General features: G+C 34.1%; 1 protein-coding gene across 4 annotated transcripts in view; it reads left to right on the top strand.

The window, feature by feature from the left end:
* The window catches only part of CDH20 (cadherin 20), a 274,337-nt gene that overhangs the window by 210,529 nt on the left and 43,360 nt on the right, over window positions 1–20,448 (top strand). For all 4 annotated transcript variants that reach the window (XM_074279063.1, XM_074279060.1, XM_074279062.1 and 1 more), the window contains 3 exons: window positions 11,072–11,366; window positions 11,930–12,049; window positions 16,571–16,738. In XM_074279063.1, coding sequence (XP_074135164.1) covers window positions 11,072–11,366; window positions 11,930–12,049; window positions 16,571–16,738 — 583 coding nt within the window. The remainder of the gene's footprint in view (window positions 1–11,071; window positions 11,367–11,929; window positions 12,050–16,570; window positions 16,739–20,448) is intronic.

Genomic DNA, 20,448 nt, shown 5'->3' with positions numbered 1-20,448 from the left:
TTACAAGGACATATAGTAATGCATCCATGATAAGTAAATGATGTCTATGAAAATTGAAAATTCATCTTAGTTATTTACTCCCTCTCATATAAATGTTTTGGGATGATGCCTGATCATAAATATTTCAAAGAGCATACTTTTAATTCAAGCTAATCAATAATACAGAATGGTTTATAGCATGTGGAGTGTGACTACATACATAGCCAGCTATATATAATACCTGTGTCTGGGACTTGAAAAAGTGCTTAACATAAGTGAAATGAGTTTTAAATGTCCTTTTAATCCTCAACCATTTCAGTAGTTGACAGCCATCTCATATGAGCTTTTACACAGTAGAAAAGGGAAAAGCAAACATTTTGGTAGACAGATGGGAAAGTATCACTTGTTTTGTTAGATTATCTGCCAAAGAGCTCTGTTTCCCGACCTTCACATCCCAAAGGCAAGAAGAAGCAGAAATAAAAGTATGGAGGAGAAAACACTTTCCCAGAAAAGTAGTGAGCTTCCTCAGTGACAGTAACAACAAGCTGATGTGAGGGAGGAAAGGCTATAGAAAGGAAGCTGCCTCCAGGTTGATGCAAGGTAGAGAAGAAGGAAAGCCCTAGGGTAGTATGGCAGGGCAGAGAGAATACTATACTTAGTAAAATTAGAAATATTAGGTTTGCATTCTTTCTGTCTTTGACACTTACTAGCTAGGGATCTATGAACCTTATTTTTCTCCTTTGTAAAGTGGGAATAAAAAAATACAAATGAATAATAAAAACATATATTGAGTGTTTTGAATTAGCTAAATAAGGTAAAAATGAAAATAATCCCCATCATGAAGGATATTCCAATAGGTAGAGACAATATATAGGATTTATCAGCTGCAAATAATGCTTTTAGAACCGATTTTATACAATAGTAGTGAGGCTTAAATGAAATAACACACATAAAGGGTTTAACATGGCAGGTGTGTCAGTTACTATTATTACAAAAGAATAAGAAGGTCGGTGACTACAAAAGGTAACAGGATATTTCAGACAGAGACCATGTGGGTTCCTAACAATGATGATAACAAAAAAGAATATCTTGTATCTATGTATTTTTTCATTTTTAAAAGAGATGTCTACTCATTACCCCAGGTTCTGATCTTAAAAAAAGAAAAAGAAAAACAAGTGTCATCACTACATACAGACTGTAGCCTTAGACTTCAGAAACTTTTGTAGACTTTTAAAAATGGAATTACAATGAATTATTTTTTGTTTATCTTGTTTAAAATGCTGGACTTTCTCTTATTTTATAATTGATTTTTAATCAGAGAACTATTCAATAAAAGCATCAAAGTGAAAGAATATTTGAGCTACAGAACTAAAGTGAAATAAAAAAAATCTATTAAGTGATAACTTAAAGGTAGATGATTGTGGCTATTCTCTCCCCAGAACCAGAAAGATGTTGTGAACCTGTTACTAGGAAGGAAATCTTCCAGAGTTTAAAGCTTCAGAAATGCCTCTCATCTTCCATATTCAACCACTTACCAAATTTTATCAATAGGTCCTCCTCAGCATTTCAAAAATCAATTGTTTCCTCTCAATTCCCCTTGGTCTCAGCCTAGTTCATATTCTTATCTCTTCATGCCTAGAAAAATCAAACTTTTTTTTTTTTATCTCTAATCCACCTGACACACTTCTGACACATTCATCTTCTTAAATGCAGTTTTCATCATGCCATTTCCTTTATTAGGAGCTTAATATACCTCACTACAGATTATTATACAAAACTTAAACTCTTTTGTTTTCCATCATTTGATCATCTCCACTACCTATCTTTACTGACCATCATTCTCTCTTACTATTCCCCAATAGATGTTCAAGAACGACTTCACTTCCTCCTTGAAACTTTCCTCACTGTACTCCTTTCTATAATGATGTTCTGAGTCTCTAAAGCACTTGTTTAACCTAAATTGCTTTCCACATTCATGTTTGTGAATCTCTTTTCTCTAACTCAGGCATTCTTAAGGTTTTCTGCATTAGTAGTCTAGTGAAGCCTATGGACTCCCTATCAAAATAATGTTTTTAAATGCACAAAATAAAATAAAATGAGTGTGAAAGAAACCAAAGGTCAATAAGAATAAAAATATATTTTACCTTCTAAGTTCACAATTTCCCTACAATCTATACATGAATCCTTTATCTATGGACTCTAGGTTAAGAATATTTGCTCTAAATAGATATGTTTTGTGTCACTGCAGGGGAAAAATAAGTATAAAAAATGAATAAATAGCAACGATACTATATAAAATAAGTGAAGGAACTATTTTCAAGGACTTTTGTTCCTTTTATTCTCCTCTTGTTTCCTAATTATACTCCTTGGCACAAGTGATGGCTCAATGCTCTTTGAAGGAGAGAATGGAAATCATTAGATTGAAAGTAAAGTGAAGACCTCAGAATTACATATATATATATGTATATATATATATATATATATATATATATATATATATATATATATACATATATATATATGTATGTATATATTAATTATATAGTATCCTCCTCTCTCAGGACCAAAGAATCCCAAACCCAGGCCTTCTCTATAAATTTCAGAAACATCAAGCAAGGGACTAAATGGAACCTATAATCATTGATGGGGAAAGGCAAATGCAAAAGTCCATCATAGTATTTAGAAGTAGAAAAATGGAATGATTGTACTAGAAATAATAATAGAATCTGGAGTTAAGCTCTGCATTTAAATCCTGTTACTTTCTATCTGTACCTACCTTCAACCCTCCGGTTAATATCCTTGCACTTCAATTTCCTTATTTGTAAAATGAGGGATTCAAAAATAGATGATATATAAGGTCCTTTGTAACTCACAGTCTATAATCCTAGGACAGGAGCAGCAGCCAGGTTAGCCATATGGTCTCTGCTCCCAACCAGTGGAGTCCTGGTAGATCCAGTTTTTCAGAAGAAAAAGAATACACACAACAACTTCTTCTAAGTTTAATCTGAATTAAGAACTTTTTCTCCATCACTCAGTTAATAAATATTTATTTAAAAGCCTACTAGGTGTCAGGCACTGTAGTAAGTGTTGAGGATACAAAGAAAGGGAAAAGGCAATTCCCTTCTCTAGGCATTTACATTCTAATGAGGAAGAAAACAAATACAAAGTAATTGACAGGGAGGAGAAGCAAGAGGGAGAGGGAAAAGAGGAAAAGAGAGTATCAGGCATGGGTGGGTCACCAAGGAGAGGAGGATGATAAAGTCCTGCAGTCCTAGTGTGTCTACCTTAGGCTTTTCCTTAAATATTAGATCTGGAAAGAGTTCTCAGATGCTCACTATCCATCCTCTCTAATTAAAAGGAGAGAGGGCCCCCAAGGGCAGGGGGTGCTGGAAAAGTATGAATTTCAAAATCAATTTGGTCTTCCAGGAAGATGAGTTTCTGGAGACAGTGGTAGGTATTCCAAGTGAGCAGCCATGTGGGAAATGAATCTATCACTTTCATAAGTCTAGAAAATTAACTAAACAATAAACCAAACCCTGATTTGTAGCATTTGCTGATTTCTGGGGTATAAATGCTCACACTGAAAATTCAACAATTAATTCTCAGAGTCCTTTCAGGCTGTCTCCAGCACACTCTTACTACCTTCAAGGGCATAGGAGATGCATAGGAATTTCCAGTAGTTGGGTGCTACTCTTGCCTTTTCTTTATTACCAATAACTCAACAAGCATTTGTATTAAGTCCCTAATATTCAGGAACTGTGTTAGTCCTTGGGGACACCAATACAAAAAACATGCCTGTCCTCAAAGACCTTATATTCTACCAAACAATTAAATCAACTTCATATAGCTCTCAAATAAGGAGTCAGCTAGCACAGTGAGGAAGGGGGCAAGTTGGGACCCCAACTCCAGCCCTAGCTCCAGCTGATGTGGATGATGTAGACACCAGATGATGGTAGGCACTAAAACTTGGGGTTCAGTCATGTGAAGAATTCACAATGGCCATTCTCTCTGGCAAAAGGTAGTTTTATTTAGGGAATAGATTACAGAGAAAATGAAGGGATAGAGTAGCCACCAGTAATGTTAAATATGAAATAGGGTGGAAAAAATATAGGAAAAATAAGTTCCTTGGTGGAACTCACAATTTTCCAGGAGAAAGGAAACATCCATGATATTGGGGCATGTCCTTAACTGACAGGCTAAATCCTAAAAAAGACTTAGTACCCTAAATAAATCATTTTACCCCTCTTTATCCTTTATACTTCACTTTATAAGGTGAAGAAGAGAGGATGGGAAGTATAGTGTAGTAGAGATACTATGTGGCATGGGGGATGGACATCGCAAGGGAGAGTGCTATGGCAGACTGACTCAAAGAAAGGCAGTAGCCATGGATGGCTCAGAAGTAGATTTTATGGGGAAAATTTAACCTCGGGGACATGACAGGGATTTCTGACAGGACACAACAAGGTGAGACTGCTCAAGACCTCTACAGATGGTTGGTCTCAGGGGTTTGACATAACTTGGATTTCAGACTGGAGGACCTCCTCAGAGGGTGGGAGCTTGGAGCTGAACTGATCTCTATCACAGCTTTTTCCCTGCCTGCCCCAGGAAACAATTCTATCAGTACTCCAGTTTCTCACTGCCAGCTGCATTAAGCCATCTAAGACCTAATAATAGGGATGGAAACTTTGAGTGCCTGGAAGCTATTTGGTTTTGCTTTGGTGAGTAGTTATGTGCCCATCCCTTGGCCCTGAAGACCCAGACCACCAAGTAGGAATTACCTGCTGATATAAGTGAGTGGAAGCTCCATAGTCTTGAGGGTGTCTTCTGGGACCAGAACAAAGGAAAGTGTTGTTATATCTGATTCAAGTACCAGTTAGGTAACTGTAGAGATATCCCTATGATGGGGAGAGGCATGGAGTGGGACAAAAGGTCCTTATCACACAATGGCAGTCTGGAACAAGGCTAAATTATTGATTCCTATGCTTGATTATATGTACATATGAAAAGGCCTTATATACTCAGTGTTGTAAACTGAATTGAAGCACTCCCTCAGGAGTTAGAGTACCTAGATACAAATTCCACCTCTGATAAAAATATATTAGCTGGATGATCCTGGGAAAGTCCCTTAAGCTCCTTGCTCTCATCTGCAAAACAAGGATAAGATGGCCTCTATATTTAGAATATATCCATCAGTTTTTCCAGATATTATTTTTCTTTCCTTTTGGCAGGTAATAAGTGTGTATTTAACTCCCTGCAGCTCCCGGGATGTTTGACTTCTTGTCTCCTTGACCTTCCTTCGACGTCTGTTTAGAAAGCCTGCCACTGTATTTGCTCATTTCAAGAAGAACTTCTATAACAATTAGCAGCAGTAATTGGTGTTGCCTTTATAGAATCTGCACTGAACTTCCCAGGGACCATTAGAATAGCAAGTCCCAGCTAGATTATATTGACATATAAAAAGAGGAAAAACCACAGGAGGCCTAGGGCAGGTTCTAAGGACCAAACTCTTACTAAAGTCAACAATGTTACTGGAAAGGACTAATCCATAGATTTTTAATAACAAAGCAGTTTAATTACTTTTTTTATATTTTTCAAACCAACCCAATTTTTAGTATTCTGAAAGTGCCAGCCTACTACCTTTGAAACTTTAATGAATTTAGAGTTCTTAGACATATGGGCACATTCACTTATGTCACTCTGTCCTGCAAATGTTTAAAAGAAATATGAGATTTGCTTCCAGGATGTACATGGGTATGTTCTGCTGATTACAGCTAAGAATCAATATTGAATCATTTTCAACTCTGCTACTGATTTGCTTTGTGACCCAGAGCAAGTATGTTAACTTCTATTCTTCAGTTTTCCCTAGAGAATGTGTATACCTGGAAAGCTCATACAAATGCTATAAGCTCTAATTTTAAAAGTCAGAGAAGTATATTAAGTTCTCTAGGGATATGTACTATGTAAACACAAAATGGTAATCTGCTCTTCCTTATACCGAGGACTCCCCTTATTCAAGAGTAAAAATGCTTCCTCTTTGTCCCTTTAGAGTCTTTCCTTTAGCCACCATGTTATTAAACTAAAGAAGGGAGAAACTGCTACCTGATCTATACATAGTAGACATACCAGCTAGAGTTCCTATGTTCTTTTTCACAAAGAACAACAGATAGATACTTGCAGACTTACAGAAAAGGTACAGGAAAAAAGGAAGATTTCTTAAGGGAAAATAAGACCAGCTTCTTCAGGTAGAACTATACACTATTTATTATCTCCTATCACTATAAGGGCAGCTAGGCATAGTGGAAAGAGTACTGGACCTGCATTCAGGAAGATTCATCCTCCTGAGTTCAAATCTTGCCTCAAACATTTACTATCTGTGTGACCTTACTTCCCTCACCTGTAAAATAAGCTGGAGAAGGAAACAGCAAATCACTCCAGTATCTTAGCCAAGAAACCCCCAAATGGTGTCATAAAGAGTCAGACATGAGGAAACAACTTCCTAGATTTTCCTAACTTCTTTTTCCTCCTGCATTTTGTGCAGTTCTTTTAATACAGACCTATTTTTTTTAAAACTAACAGAAGATTCAGTCTTCAGCAATAAGAGACACTTTCTAATTGTTGTCATAGCAATACTCCTTTGTGATCCAGTGAAGAAAAATAGCTGATTGTTTTGAAGTTTTTTTTTGTTTCTTTGTTTAATAATAACAATAGGCTATAGCTTTATCCCAACAGATAATATGAAGGCCATAGGAACTATGTTCTGTGGGCTCAGGTAGGGAAAGAGAATATTACATAACTTTAAAAGGAAGATCAGAGTTTAGCACAAAACAATATCTTTCCATTTAAATATACAGAAAAGGGTTTTCCTTCTTCTCTGAATAGATGCTTTTTAAAAAATATATTTTTAGACCTGTGATTTCATTGATGTAAAGAACTCCTACTGAGCAAAGTCTCTTTATCAATGAAGATTTGCAATCTAAAGCCTTAGCTAGTAATCTAGGAATACTGAAAGGCTGTACCAGTTATCCTGGACCCTACAAATATTATATCAGAAGAAGGTCATAAAGCCAAATTATCTTAACTCTAAGGCATCGGATGTGGAGTTCTAATTAGATGGGAGTTTAAATCCCATCTCTGCTCTTTATTTTTAGCCCCAGTTCACAAAACAGTGAAATTAGGAAGTTGGACAAGATTACTTACAAGGTTTCTTCCATATTTACATTTATGATTTCATGATCTTCTAAATAACATCATCAGTCATGAGGAACAGGAGGAGAAAAGAAGCCTACTTAATGAGAAAAAGTAAAGTTGATTTCAATAATATGAATAGCTAACCTTTTATGAATATTTTCTCCTTTTAATATTTGCAACAATTATATCAGCTGGGTGCTATAATCATCCATACATTAAAGATAAAGAAACTTCTCTACTCTCAGGGTTACATGGCAAGTAAATACATGACGTATTACTAATTTGATGGACCACAGATAGTAGTACACACAATAATTCAGAAGAATTTGACAAGCAAAGGGAGATAAAGACATAGAATCTGCACTGTAACATATCCTTATCCTAATTCTTTTAGGTTGCATCTTAATATACATGGTAAAACTGGTATTGAAGATAGTATAGATGGATTTATGCTATAGACAGTGAGCTGATGCCTGAATTAGGAAGATCTGGTTTCAAGACCTGATTCTGGCAAATATGTGCAATATTAGTCAAGTCAAGTCTTAACTTCTCAATATACTGGGCAATTCTCTAAAATCAATTTAATTAAGATTAATCAATTTACTAATTAACTGCTACTGAGCAGCCTTGATACAGAAAGGTACACAAAGGGTCAGACATAACTGAAACAAGTGAATAATAAAATGGAAACATAAGAAAATTAGATCAGCAAAGATGGTTGACCAATATGTATTGAGTACCCATATTACTATGTAGTATGATTTTATTTTTATTTCTTTTTTCAATTTTCAAATTGTTATATAGAATGATAGGAACTTTCTAGGAATGATTATACAGATTTCTCAAAAATTCTCTGACTTTATCACTATTTTAGAATTTTATGAGATTATGGAGGCCATCTTGTCCAATTTATACCTAAAGAAGAATTGCCCAGCAAAATCCACTTATATAAACTGTGCTTAATAAACTTGGGAGTTACTATCTCAAGAAATAACACATACCATTTTCCAAAAAAGACCTATTATTGGGAATATCTTTCCATTGAGCTGAAATTTGCCAACTCTCTCCTCTACTCCACCCCCTTAATTTGTTTTAACATGATTTAATTTTATTTCTTACTTTGCAATCTGTTATTGCCTAAATTAAGCTCTTTCAACTTGTTATAAAGAATTGTATGCTTCTTCTCTAAGGTATCATTCTTTATTAAAGGGGGGAATAAATATAGTCTTCAGTTTTAACCAAAGGCAGTTCCAACACACAGCAGAGTTACAAATAGGATGGATTTCTATTTATGTATAACCAGATCCAAATAGAATAAGTATCTACTGTGTAGAGTCAGAGTCATGCCCCCATGCTTTCTGCACTGTTTAAATAGAAGGTTTCAATTGTGAGAAATAATAGAACAGCATGCTGGATGTAGAAGTGCAAGAACACCATATTTTAAATAGAATTTTTAAGTGGGGAAAAATACTTGATTTTTTTCTCACTCTGTTTTATTCTCTTATTTCCCTCCTTTAGATAAAACATGGCATTCTCTAGGCAGCAAAATAGCTGCTTCCATTATTTTGTAGTGAGTCAATCTGAGACCCATTCAAATTCAGCAATAGTCCCCAACCTTCTTGTAAAAGAGTGTTTTATATGTATTTTCAGGTCTCTTCTATGACTCTGTACCCTTTAATTACTAACAGGCATCTATCTTCATATTTACACTATACTAGTAAATTCAAATAGTCAGGTACAGCTTTGACCCTCTGTGACCATGCATGGAATTGCACTTACTGGAAGAATCCAGTTCATGTGTTCCCCCTTAACCCCATTACAGCATCAGAGTTCTAAAGGGAGACAAGAAAATCTGTGTGTGTTAATACCCTTCTGGCTAAACATGTATGGCATAAATGACAACATCTGTTGTCTTTTTTTGTAAATTAATCATAAGAAACTCTTCACTGGAAAAAATGTTAGTACTAACAATCTGGGTCACATTGGAGTTGGCAGCAATGGACTGAATTTAACCATTGCCCCAGTCAATGGTTATTTACTATTGTTATTGCCCCAATCAAAACTGAACTCAAACTCAATGTTCTCTTCATTACAGCTTGGAGGTAAGTTTGAGTTCTCAAGGGCTTGGCTAAAGTAGTCTAAGCCCAGCAAGTTTTATCAACTGGAAATTCTTCTGCTCCTCAGAAAACAAAGATAGTTTGAATTCAAAAAGGTTTTTCACCAAAGGATTAGCCACTGGGCAATAAACTCCTTTGTCCATAATAACATATAGATATAGCATTTATATAGTGCTTTAAGGTTTACAAAGTTAACCCATTTGATCCTCACAACAACCCTGTAAGATAGATGCTAAAATTATTCTCATTTTATAGATAAAACTATGGAGGCAATTTAAGGTTGATTTGCTTAGGACCACACAGCCAGTAAGTGTTTGAATAAAGATTTCAAATCAGTCTTCTAGACTCCAGGCCCAGCACTAGCTACTGTTACATTTAGCTATTTATTATTATTATTGTATCAATTTATATTGCTCTTATAATTATATCAGTGTTTCTCAATGCCCAAATTCATTGTGTTAAAACTCACAATACAGGGTCCAAGATAATAACAATGTATGTCATTTCCTTAGACGATTATGAGAATAATGTTGAAAAAGTAATGTAGAGAAAGTGGTACTTCTTACATATGTCAATTCTTATTTATACATGTACTCAATCCATTACTCAATCTAATTCAATAAGCACCATTTAGCATCTTATGGGCACAGGATACTTTGCTAAGACCTAGAAATAAGAGAGAAAACACACACACACACACACACACACACACACACACACACACACACAAATAGTCCCTGCTCTCAAAGATCATTCCATTTTCAGTGGGAGGATGGCTACACAGCATGTTAACATACATGTATATATGTAATCATTTAAAGAGAGAGAACATTAGGATAGCACATGAATAGGAGCTGTGTTCTAGACACAGAGAACGTACTATACAAAGATACAAAGGTGGGAGAGAGAAATCTGAGTGGAGTAAATAGAGTACTTGAAAAGTAGGAATTTGAATAAGCCTAAAAAGGTAGCTAGATGCTGATTGTGATGACCAAAATCAGGGCCAGCAAATATGGTAATTCAGCTCTCTCTGAACAATCAGCTCAATTCAGACCCATGAAGATTCCCTTGATTCTTGGTTCAAGGGGAAACATCATCTTGTTCAAGGAAAGGATGTAATCATGGGGTTGAACTGGCAACCATGCAGTTAAATTCTATATCTGTCTACTGACAGATGACATTAGGGGATGTCATCCTCTTCTTAGCCAATTTGAATCTTCATAAAATGAAATTTTCTTGTAACATTGATTCCCAAACACCTTCTTTAAAAAAAAATTGACAAAAATTAATTTTCTATAGTTCAAGTCATTAAATGGCAATTTTGTGATTGGTCTACAGAAATATTACTGAGGTAAGCTTTTGGGCATGGGGTCTTATTTTAAATGAAACCTCTTGTCTATTCAAGCAAATAAAAAAATTATTCCTTAGGTTTATTCTCTCTCTGGATTTAGAAGTTATACTTCCTAAGATTCCGGATACTATAGTTCTAATGGAATTTTTTCCAGGTAACAGTCAATGCCTTGACCTTGGAAGTTTTCATGTGTGTTTTTAAAGTGTCTTTTACAGATAATTTAGAGTATATTTTTCCAGCTTTTAAGCTGATTCTTTTATATGTCCTTATTCAATGTAAAACAGTATCTGTAAATAAATGCTGATAAATGTTACCAAAAAACTACCACTTTGTTTTGAAAAGCATTAAAGAATTCTGGCAGAATTGAAATTTAATTTGCCAAGTTTCATTCACTAGATATGCTTGTTTTCTTAATAGAATCTTTCTTTTCCTGCAGCTTCATTCAGATATGGACAGGGGTGACGGGTCTATCAAATACATTCTGTCAGGAGAAGGAGCTGGGATTGTGTTCACAATCGATGATACTACTGGAGACATCCATGCAATCCAGAGACTGGATAGAGAAGAAAGAGCCCAATACACATTAAGAGCACAAGCCCTGGACAGGCGGACAGGCAGACCTATGGAGCCTGAGTCAGAGTTCATTATTAAAATCCAAGACATCAATGATAATGAACCTAAATTCCTAGACGGACCTTATGTAGCCACTGTGCCAGAAATGTCCCCTGTAGGTAAGATGATGCGAAAGACTCACTGCCACAAATAACAACTGGCATTTAGACTACCCCTAGTGCATCCACTGAAGATGAGAGATTATGCAAAATTTACAAATTTTAAAGTAAAATTCAAAAGGTCAGTAAGACCAGATGATCTTTTAAAGTTTAACATGAAACCACTTGACTATAAGAATTAACTATAATTTTAAATAAACCTAATTTCATTATACAGTTCAGTTTTTTTGTTAATTTGATTTTTTTAATCTATTTGGGAAAAATATTTTAATATCACAAAAGGAGAAAATAAATATGTGAGCTGCATGTAAAGATTCCATCAAAGGGCCATGGGACTGTCTTGTCTACTTGTGATAGATAGATAGATAGATACACATACTAGTTTGGTACAGGTATGTCCAAGACACTAAAGTAGTTATGAGATATGCCATAGAAACCCAAAAAACTCAATCCTCATTGAAATCCCACTCAACACTTCATAGTGTAGTAGTAAGGGCCACTCAGGACTACTGTCACTTCTTCTCAGATGTGATGTTAACAAAGTTCCACTCTCTTTTTCTCAGGTACCTCAGTTATTCAGGTGACAGCAACCGACGCTGATGATCCAACATATGGGAACAGTGCCAGGGTAGTATATAGTATTCTTCAGGGTCAGCCATATTTTTCCGTGGACTCTAAAACAGGTATTATCCTACAACCAGGATTAAAGAAGTGTGATATGTTTCCACACTATTTCCTAACCATCTAATATGGGATGAACTGCTCAAAACCAAACCCTCAGTCAATTAGAAGAAATTTATTAAGAACTTTTAAGAAATTTATTAAGGCACTATGGTAGGAGCCAGGGATACAAAGAAAAAATCATGAAGTTTTTTAGAGTTAGAGGTCATATTGAACTCACACTTCAATAAATAAATCCCTTCTTTAGCATCCCTGAGAAGTAATCATCCATCTTATACTTAAACAGTTCTAGTGGATAAAAACTCCATTCCACTTTCTAACAATTCTAATTATGAATCATTGTAATTTTCCTTGTAATTTTAAGTTACAAGGGTCCTAGTTTTGCTTTTTCAAACACTGGTTCCTCTCGTAGTATGTGCATTTACAGCCAAAGATAGCATTAGCTTTTTGGCTGCTGTAGCATACTGTCCACTTTTAGTGAACTTGTAATTCATTAAGATCCCCCTTTACTTTTTTTTTTTAACATAAATTGCTATCAAGTCATATCTCTGCCATTTTGAATTTAACATTTTTTCTCAATTTAAGTGCAAGAATTTCTAGAGATATAACATTTGGAATTGAGAAAAAAAGAATACTATTGTATAAATAAAAACATGTATCTCATAGGATCATGTAAAAACCTGAATAGAACTAAAAAGCCTCTTTTCCTGCCTCTCCCAACAATTTGCCATAATCCTTAAAATTCCTGCTATTAGAGTCATGAGTTTGCTTATGAAAAAGGCATCCTGATGAAATAGAGATCACAGAAATTGGCATGAGAAGAGATCTAAATTTCAATTTCATCTCTGTCAGTTAAAAAATTGCTGTGTGATTGTGGTCAAATAACAAACCCCCCAGCCAAGCTTTAGTTTCCTCATCTCTGAAATGATTGTAATAAAGCTTGTCCAACTTATCTCATAGAGTAAGACAAGCATAATACAAATGTGAGTTGTTTTTGTTCAATTGTTATCTTTCAGAAGTTATTACATGAACAAAATCACATATTAATCCATGAAAAGAATTGTAAAACATTATTAGAACAAAGTTTTGTTTTTGTTTGTTTTTTTCTCCATCAAAGATAGTAGAACCACCACCTTGAATATTAAAATCCTTGAAATTCTTTCAGAAGAAGTAAAAATGGTTCTAAAGAAAACAAAGATAGAAAAATGCACACACACACACACACACACACACACACACACACACACTTATAGTAAGGAACAAGCTCCTGAGAACTCAGGGTCACTTCCATGCCATAATGAAGCACCAGAGTAAGATTCCAGCTTTGACTTGGGCAATTGCAGAATAGTTAAATTCAGAGTATTGCTGCCAACTGCATTGTGACCCAGATTGTTAGCACCAGTATTTTTCCAGTGAATACACAATAGGAACATATATAGATACACATATGTGTATGTATGTGCTTATGTATGTATTCCATACTGAATGTGATACATTTGGAAGGGTGCTGAAGATGGAAGAATAACAAAGGTATGAGAAAATTCTCAATTATTTTTGATTATTTTAAAAGTGACCAAGAGTATAATTAATTATTGACTGTTATGCCTATACAAAATTACTATGGGGGTGATCTGTATGAATAGAAGGAATGCTGATAAGACTATTAGTTGGGAATTAAGAGCTTCTTACAAATGATATTCAATAAATTGACCCCACATTTTACTACAATTGACTAAAAATAAAGAGAATATATGAAACATAAGATATAGAGAATATAAAATCTTATTATACTTATTGTTTATTGATTATAAAAAAACATTCAACTCCATAGAGCAAAATGTCCACAAAAATGAGTTTCTTTTATACTAAGATGGCTCCCACTAATATATCATTCAATTCAAATCATTCAAAACTCCTTTAAAGAAGTAACCGTGATCAATGACTCTTTAATAACAAACTTAAAATCTGATCTGAAAGGATCAAAATATGGAGATGATGGAAAAGAAATAGCATAGAATCCATGTCAAAAATAGATTTTTGATAATTGATTAGATAAGTAATGCTTCTGTTTATAGATATTATTATTTTAAATATACCTAGCTCTAGGATACTTTAATGCCTCCAGAACTTCTATAATCATTCACAAAAGTTTGGCCTACCTATCCACTCAATAAAAACTAATTGAAGGAAGAATGTCAGTTGCCCAGATTTCACCAAGAATCTGAATAGACACTCCACAGAGTTTATCAAATAATTTATATATCAAAAACAAACAGTCCAAAAGGGCAAGGAACTGGGCCCAAAGTTGATGAGATGGAGAATAGGATGATTTGCTTCTTGAAAATTGCAAAGCACTTTGAATCCATCCATGCTTGCCACACCAGTGATGGCTTATCCTGTTAATACAAATATGTTGCCAGTGTTACTATAATCCAGCAAGATCCGGAATATCACTGCCTCTGAATAATTGAGGATGAGAAATGTACAGTGAGCAACAGAAATGTGTATGGTGGATATAAGCAGATTTCAGCATATAACTACTGAGGAACTCCTAGGATGAACAGGAGAATTATGTAATTATGCAAGAGCAAAGGATGTCATATGGACAGCCAGAATATTCCAATGGTATCCTCATGATTTTGGGAAAAGATGAGGAAAAAATCTCCACCACATTGATTGGAATACCTATAGGAAACTCTTTGTCAACATGGATGAGACTCATATAAGAAGAACAGGCAAGAATGCATATCTGTTTATTTAGAGGGAATTCCCAACTCAGTAAGTAATAGACCCATTTAATATCTTCATACTAGAAACAGAATGAATGTTAAATTAATTTAATGAATATTAAATATTAAAGAGATCTTACAACCCAAATAATCCAACACCTTATTTTTATACATGAGTAAACTAAGATCCAGAGTTGTTAAGTAATTTGACCAGTCAATCAATTAATTAGTGAAAAGACTGAAACTATAACTAAAGTCTCTTGATTCCCAGACCAATATACTCTCTGTAACATACAACAGTATGATAATAGAAAGTAAGATCTTCCATAAAGAATGAGAGATCAGTTTTTAAATGGGGAAGAAAGGTTGGGAGCATGTGAGAATGCTTCTGATGAAGAAAAGCCTCATGGAATAACACAATATGGAAATTAAAGAAAGGGGTGGCAGACATAGAATGCTTCAGAGAAAAAATCTATTTTCTCTGCATAAGTGAAAGTAGGGAGGATATCACAGAAAAACTTGATATTATTATTATAATTAGTATGATTAGTAATTAGTAGTATTAGCATTAACTATTAGAAATTTGTAATTTTTTCCCAAATCCTAAAGAGAAATTTTATTCACAATGCACTGAAATGTAAGTAGACAGAACATTGGAAGGATGGTATTAACAAATATTCTATATCCTAAATAAAATTACACATTATTTTGATACCTTCAAAGGGATATCTATAAAATCAAGGTCAAAATCATGTGAAAAAAAAATGACCCAGGAGGGCAGAGAGAGCATTTAAAAAGAAGAAAGTCTATATATTTCATTTTAGAAAGTTACCAATGTAATTCAATATGAATATTATGAATCAAACTAGAGACTGTTTCTTCCTTTTTCATATAAAAATACTATTTAGTCACAAATGAGATTATAAATCTTGAAATGAATAAACCTTTCATCTTTTTTTCATGTCTATACTTAGTATTTCAAATGAACAAAAAGAACATATTTCCCAATTTGTTATTGTCCACTGCTATATAATGGATCTGTAGCAGGATCCGAACAATATATTCCGATGCATTATGATTTCAATCTCATTTATTTTTTAAATGAAGCCCATGTCATCCCATAGCTATTTTGCTATTAATTGAAGAAATTTATACTTTATGCATATTAAAATAAACAACCCATAGAATATCCTTCATGTCTCAGGTTTACTGAATGTAGTAAATGGTGAGCTTGAAAGTAAGCAGAAGAAAAGCAAAATAGCAAAGAATAAAAACAAAGCAAATAGGAAAATTTCTTCCTGAATCCAGCCTCATCTTCCTGTGGACTAAGGAACTGGGAAGCAGCAAGGCAAGAAAAGGTTAATTAAAGAAGAGGCCATTTTTACTACAAAGGTCTTTAAAATTAGAAAAAGAAAAGAGGAATTTCTTAACCATTCAAGGAAAAATAGCTCTGAGATGCTCTCTTCTTGTGACCAAAAATTCGTTATCTTTCCTAAGTGACAATAGGCAGAAATATTGGTTTCAGTTTCCTGGGTTTATAAGAAAAGTGCTGCTGCCCTCTCATGTTCCTTTTCAGTAATGTGACCAAAAGGAAAAGGTCTTATTTGAAACTGACTTTGCTGGAATATTTGGGGATTTGGGAATAAGTTCAATAACATTTACTAACCTCAATAATATAAGTAATTTCTATTTTGATTTAATACAATACATGACCCAAGAACTATTTCTTTTACCAAACTGAAACTGAGATTTATAAATTGCCTTCTTAAGAACAGACTTTTTGCTATCCTGCAGGTGTAATTAGAACAGCACTCATGAACATGGACAGAGAAGCAAAAGAATACTATGAAGTGATTATACAAGCCAAGGATATGGGAGGACAGCTTGGAGGACTGGCTGGAACAACCACAGTCAATATTACCCTCTCTGATGTAAATGATAATCCACCACGATTCCCACAGAGTGAGTCTATGTCAAATATGCCTGTAGAGTCTATGTTAGGCAATACTGGGATGAAATTGAGATCTGCTCATGAATTTTAAATCTCTTTTCCTAGTTTCTCATTAAACTAAATAACTTTTAAGACCTCATTTACTAATTTTATTTATTAGAAAAGATACGGTCACAACTTACATAGCCCTTTATTTTTTATATACCTGTTTATTGTACACAGAATGTTAAAATGTATTTTCTTCTATAATTATACCTATTTAAATAAAAATAGCAATAATACCTTTATAATTTTTAAATATTATTTAGGAAACTTGAAAAGAAATCATAATTATTTAGGGGCAATGTTATAGTGGAAAGAGAGCATAATGCTTGAAGTAAAATATAAGCTGCTTGAGAAAATGTTTTCTACATGTCTTTGTACTCTCTTGCCTATCACAGTGACATTGACAAATCAGATGATTAAGAAATGCTTATGGAAATGATTTGAATTGAGTAGAAGTCAGACAATCCGGATTCAGCTATATAACATTAGACAATTCTCTGAACCTCAGTTTTCTAAAATTGAGGAAATTAGTCTAAACAAGTTCCAAGATCCATTCCCTTTTTTAGATCCTGTGCCTAGGTTTACCTTCCAAATGATTTTGAAAAATAATGCGATTCACACAAATTGAATAAAGTTTAGAACATATTTTCCCCATCAATATGTCCAATTTTATCCTCTTCTTAGTCACATCTCTCTTCTAGACCTCAAGTATTAGAGCAAGGTTGTCCATCACTTTAGGTTTAGAATTATCATTTGATCAATATTCATTAAACACTATATTTCAGACATTATAGAGAATTCAAACACATAAGACACTGTTTACTCTCAAGAAGCTTGCAATCAAAATGGAAAAATGAAAAAGGTACACATTTTTAAAAATCAAATAATGATAAGCTATTACAATATAATTGGCAAATAAATACTAAGATAATATATAATATGATATAACATGATATTCCATGATATGATACAATATAATGAATGATATATCATTACATATGACATTAAAATGCCACAATGTCATATAATAATATAGCATAATGTGATATATGTTAGCATTTAAAGGGAGGCAGGGGGAATTGCTCCTACCAGAAAGGTAGAACTTGAATGTGGATTGAAGAATAGAAAGGTAGACACAGGGAGAAAGGAGCTAATTCCTATAGGATGAAGTCGTACTGAGTCAATTGATTAATCAATCAATTAATAAACCTTTATTAAGATGCTGTTTTGTGTTAAGCATTTTGTTTAGTGTTGAGGATACAAATTCAGAAATGAAACTTTCCTTTTCCTCAAAGAGCTTAAATTGTATTAGAGAGATAATACATGAGTACACACAAAGTAATTTTGGATGGAATTAGTCAACAAGCATTTATTAAGCACCAATTATGTGTCAAGCACTCTGTTAAGCTCTATGGATACAAATATAGAGAAAAAGAAAGACAGTCCTTACTCTCAAATTACTTAATTCCAACAAATGATGGCGTGAGTGGCAGGACAGGAATGATGGAGAGGTCCATAGTGTAGCCTGATGAAAAATGAAAATATGGCTGATCTTAAAGCCTCCTTTAAATGGAGATTCTGGAACAAATTGACCAACCAGAAAGAAAAGGTCTAAGGGTACTTCCAAAGTATGAATTAGATCTTTCAGAAAGTAAAGTTTTCTGGGGCATCAAGGCTAAATTCAGAAAACAGGAATGCATAGTAGAAGAAAGCAATAACACCTAAAAGATATTATAAAAAGGCAATCATGTTCCTTTTCAGTAATGTGACCAAAAAGAAAAGGTCTCATTTGAAACTGACTTTGTTGGAATATTTGGGGATAAGTTAAAATCTATGTCTATTGTGACTATGCCTTTGCTACTAAATAAAGCTAGTGAGTGAGATATGAATTATTTCATTTAATGAGAAACTAGAAAAAGTATTGAAATTTCACACAAAGAATTTATGTTGAGCATAGAACTTCAGAAGAGTCTTGAAGTAAACAAAGGATTGAGGGAGGTGAGAAGAGAATGCATTCAAAGCAAGGGAAATAACTAAGAAAAAACTATGAAAACAGATAGTGTATCATGTGTGGAAATCACCAAAAAGGTCAGTTTGATTGAACCATAGAGTTCTAGAAGGGAACTATACAAAAATGGGCAAGACAAAGTAGAATAAATTCATCAATTTTCCAAAGGGAGAAGTCGTGGCCAGATAATTAGGTTAGAAATAGATTATAAAGAACCTTAAGTTCTAGGAGAAAGAATTTTGACTTGACTTTGTGGCCAATTATAAACCTTAGTTATTTTACAAGGGAATGATATGATGAAAGGTTGTTTTAGAAAGATTTATCCGAAAGCAGTTCACATGGAGGATTGGAATGAGAAGCTAGAAATAAGAATGTGAATGTAGAGGTTACTGGGAGAAACTACTACCTTCCAGGCATCCATGGCAAGTGCTGAAGATGCAAAGAAAGTCAAAAGACAATCTGTTCTCAAAAGGATTACATATTCTAATGATTAATGTCTTTGTAGGCATGGAACACTGGATCAGGCATCAGGAATCTTGAGTTCTTTTTAAAGCTTTGTCATCAACTGTCCATGTAACCCAAGGCTTTACCTTACCTGGGTTTCTGTTGCTTCATCTTCAAAATAAAAGCATTAGACAAAATAACAAATATCCCTTCCAGTTCTAATACAATATAAACTGACAAAATACGTATGTAGGTCTTACTCACACAAGGTATGATAGTCCAGTGTTCCCCATAACAGATCTTGTTTCATAACAACTTATTCTTCTACTTCTAAAGTGACTGGAATCAGAAAACCAGGCACTGTTGGCACATCACAACTATTCCCCTTCAGCAGTTTTGATTTGCCAAGAATATGGCTAAGTTCTCATCATACAACACAATGAGTGCTTTGATTCAACCTCCTTTCCCAAGTTGTCTTAAAATTCAGGGCCTCTATATTCAGGCTTTGTTGCAATTTGGGAAATGCTTTAGGAGAGAAGCCACATTCTTAGGAAAATGTGATTGTATATTTTTCTTCATTATTTAGTTATGACTCATTAAATGATAAGGATTGTAAACAATTTAGCTTCCTGGAAGCCAAGTATTTTGACAAAGATAAATATTCATGGGTTTAGAAACAAGGCAGATTGGATTCTATGTCATGTTGGAGAAAAGGATGCCATTACCTTGAAAACAGATGAAGTCAATGCTAGCAGGGGGATACTAGGTAATCCTTTCATAATGAAAAACCCATTCTATACTCAATGATTTGCACAGACCTGATACCATAACCCAGAAAAAAAGATTGGAGAATTGCTCCAAATATAGGCACCTAAAAATGCTATTGGATTGGTAATTCCATTTGCATTCTATTTATATACTTCAACTGGGACTTAGGGAAATTCACTTCCTATCACTCTCACTTCAACATGTATGATTTACATGACCTATAGTACTGGGAAAGAACTCCCATTCACCAGCATGAACACCTATTGTCCTACCCAAAGAGGGGAGATGTAGGTGTGGGCAATGTCTGCAGAACAAACAAGTGGTTAGATTTTAAGATCTATTCTATTCTTCTTTCAAAGGCAGTTAATAACTTAGTTGATGATGCATTGACAAAGCTATTTGGAGAGATACCTAAATTTAATTGAAAGAAGTAAAAGACTGGCACATAATGAAAAT

The sequence above is a fragment of the Sminthopsis crassicaudata genome, chromosome 1 (genome assembly GCF_048593235.1).
Source record: "Sminthopsis crassicaudata isolate SCR6 chromosome 1, ASM4859323v1, whole genome shotgun sequence".
In the NCBI taxonomy this organism is placed as follows: domain Eukaryota; kingdom Metazoa; phylum Chordata; class Mammalia; order Dasyuromorphia; family Dasyuridae; genus Sminthopsis; species Sminthopsis crassicaudata.
This window is presented reverse-complemented; position numbering and strand designations above follow the sequence as displayed.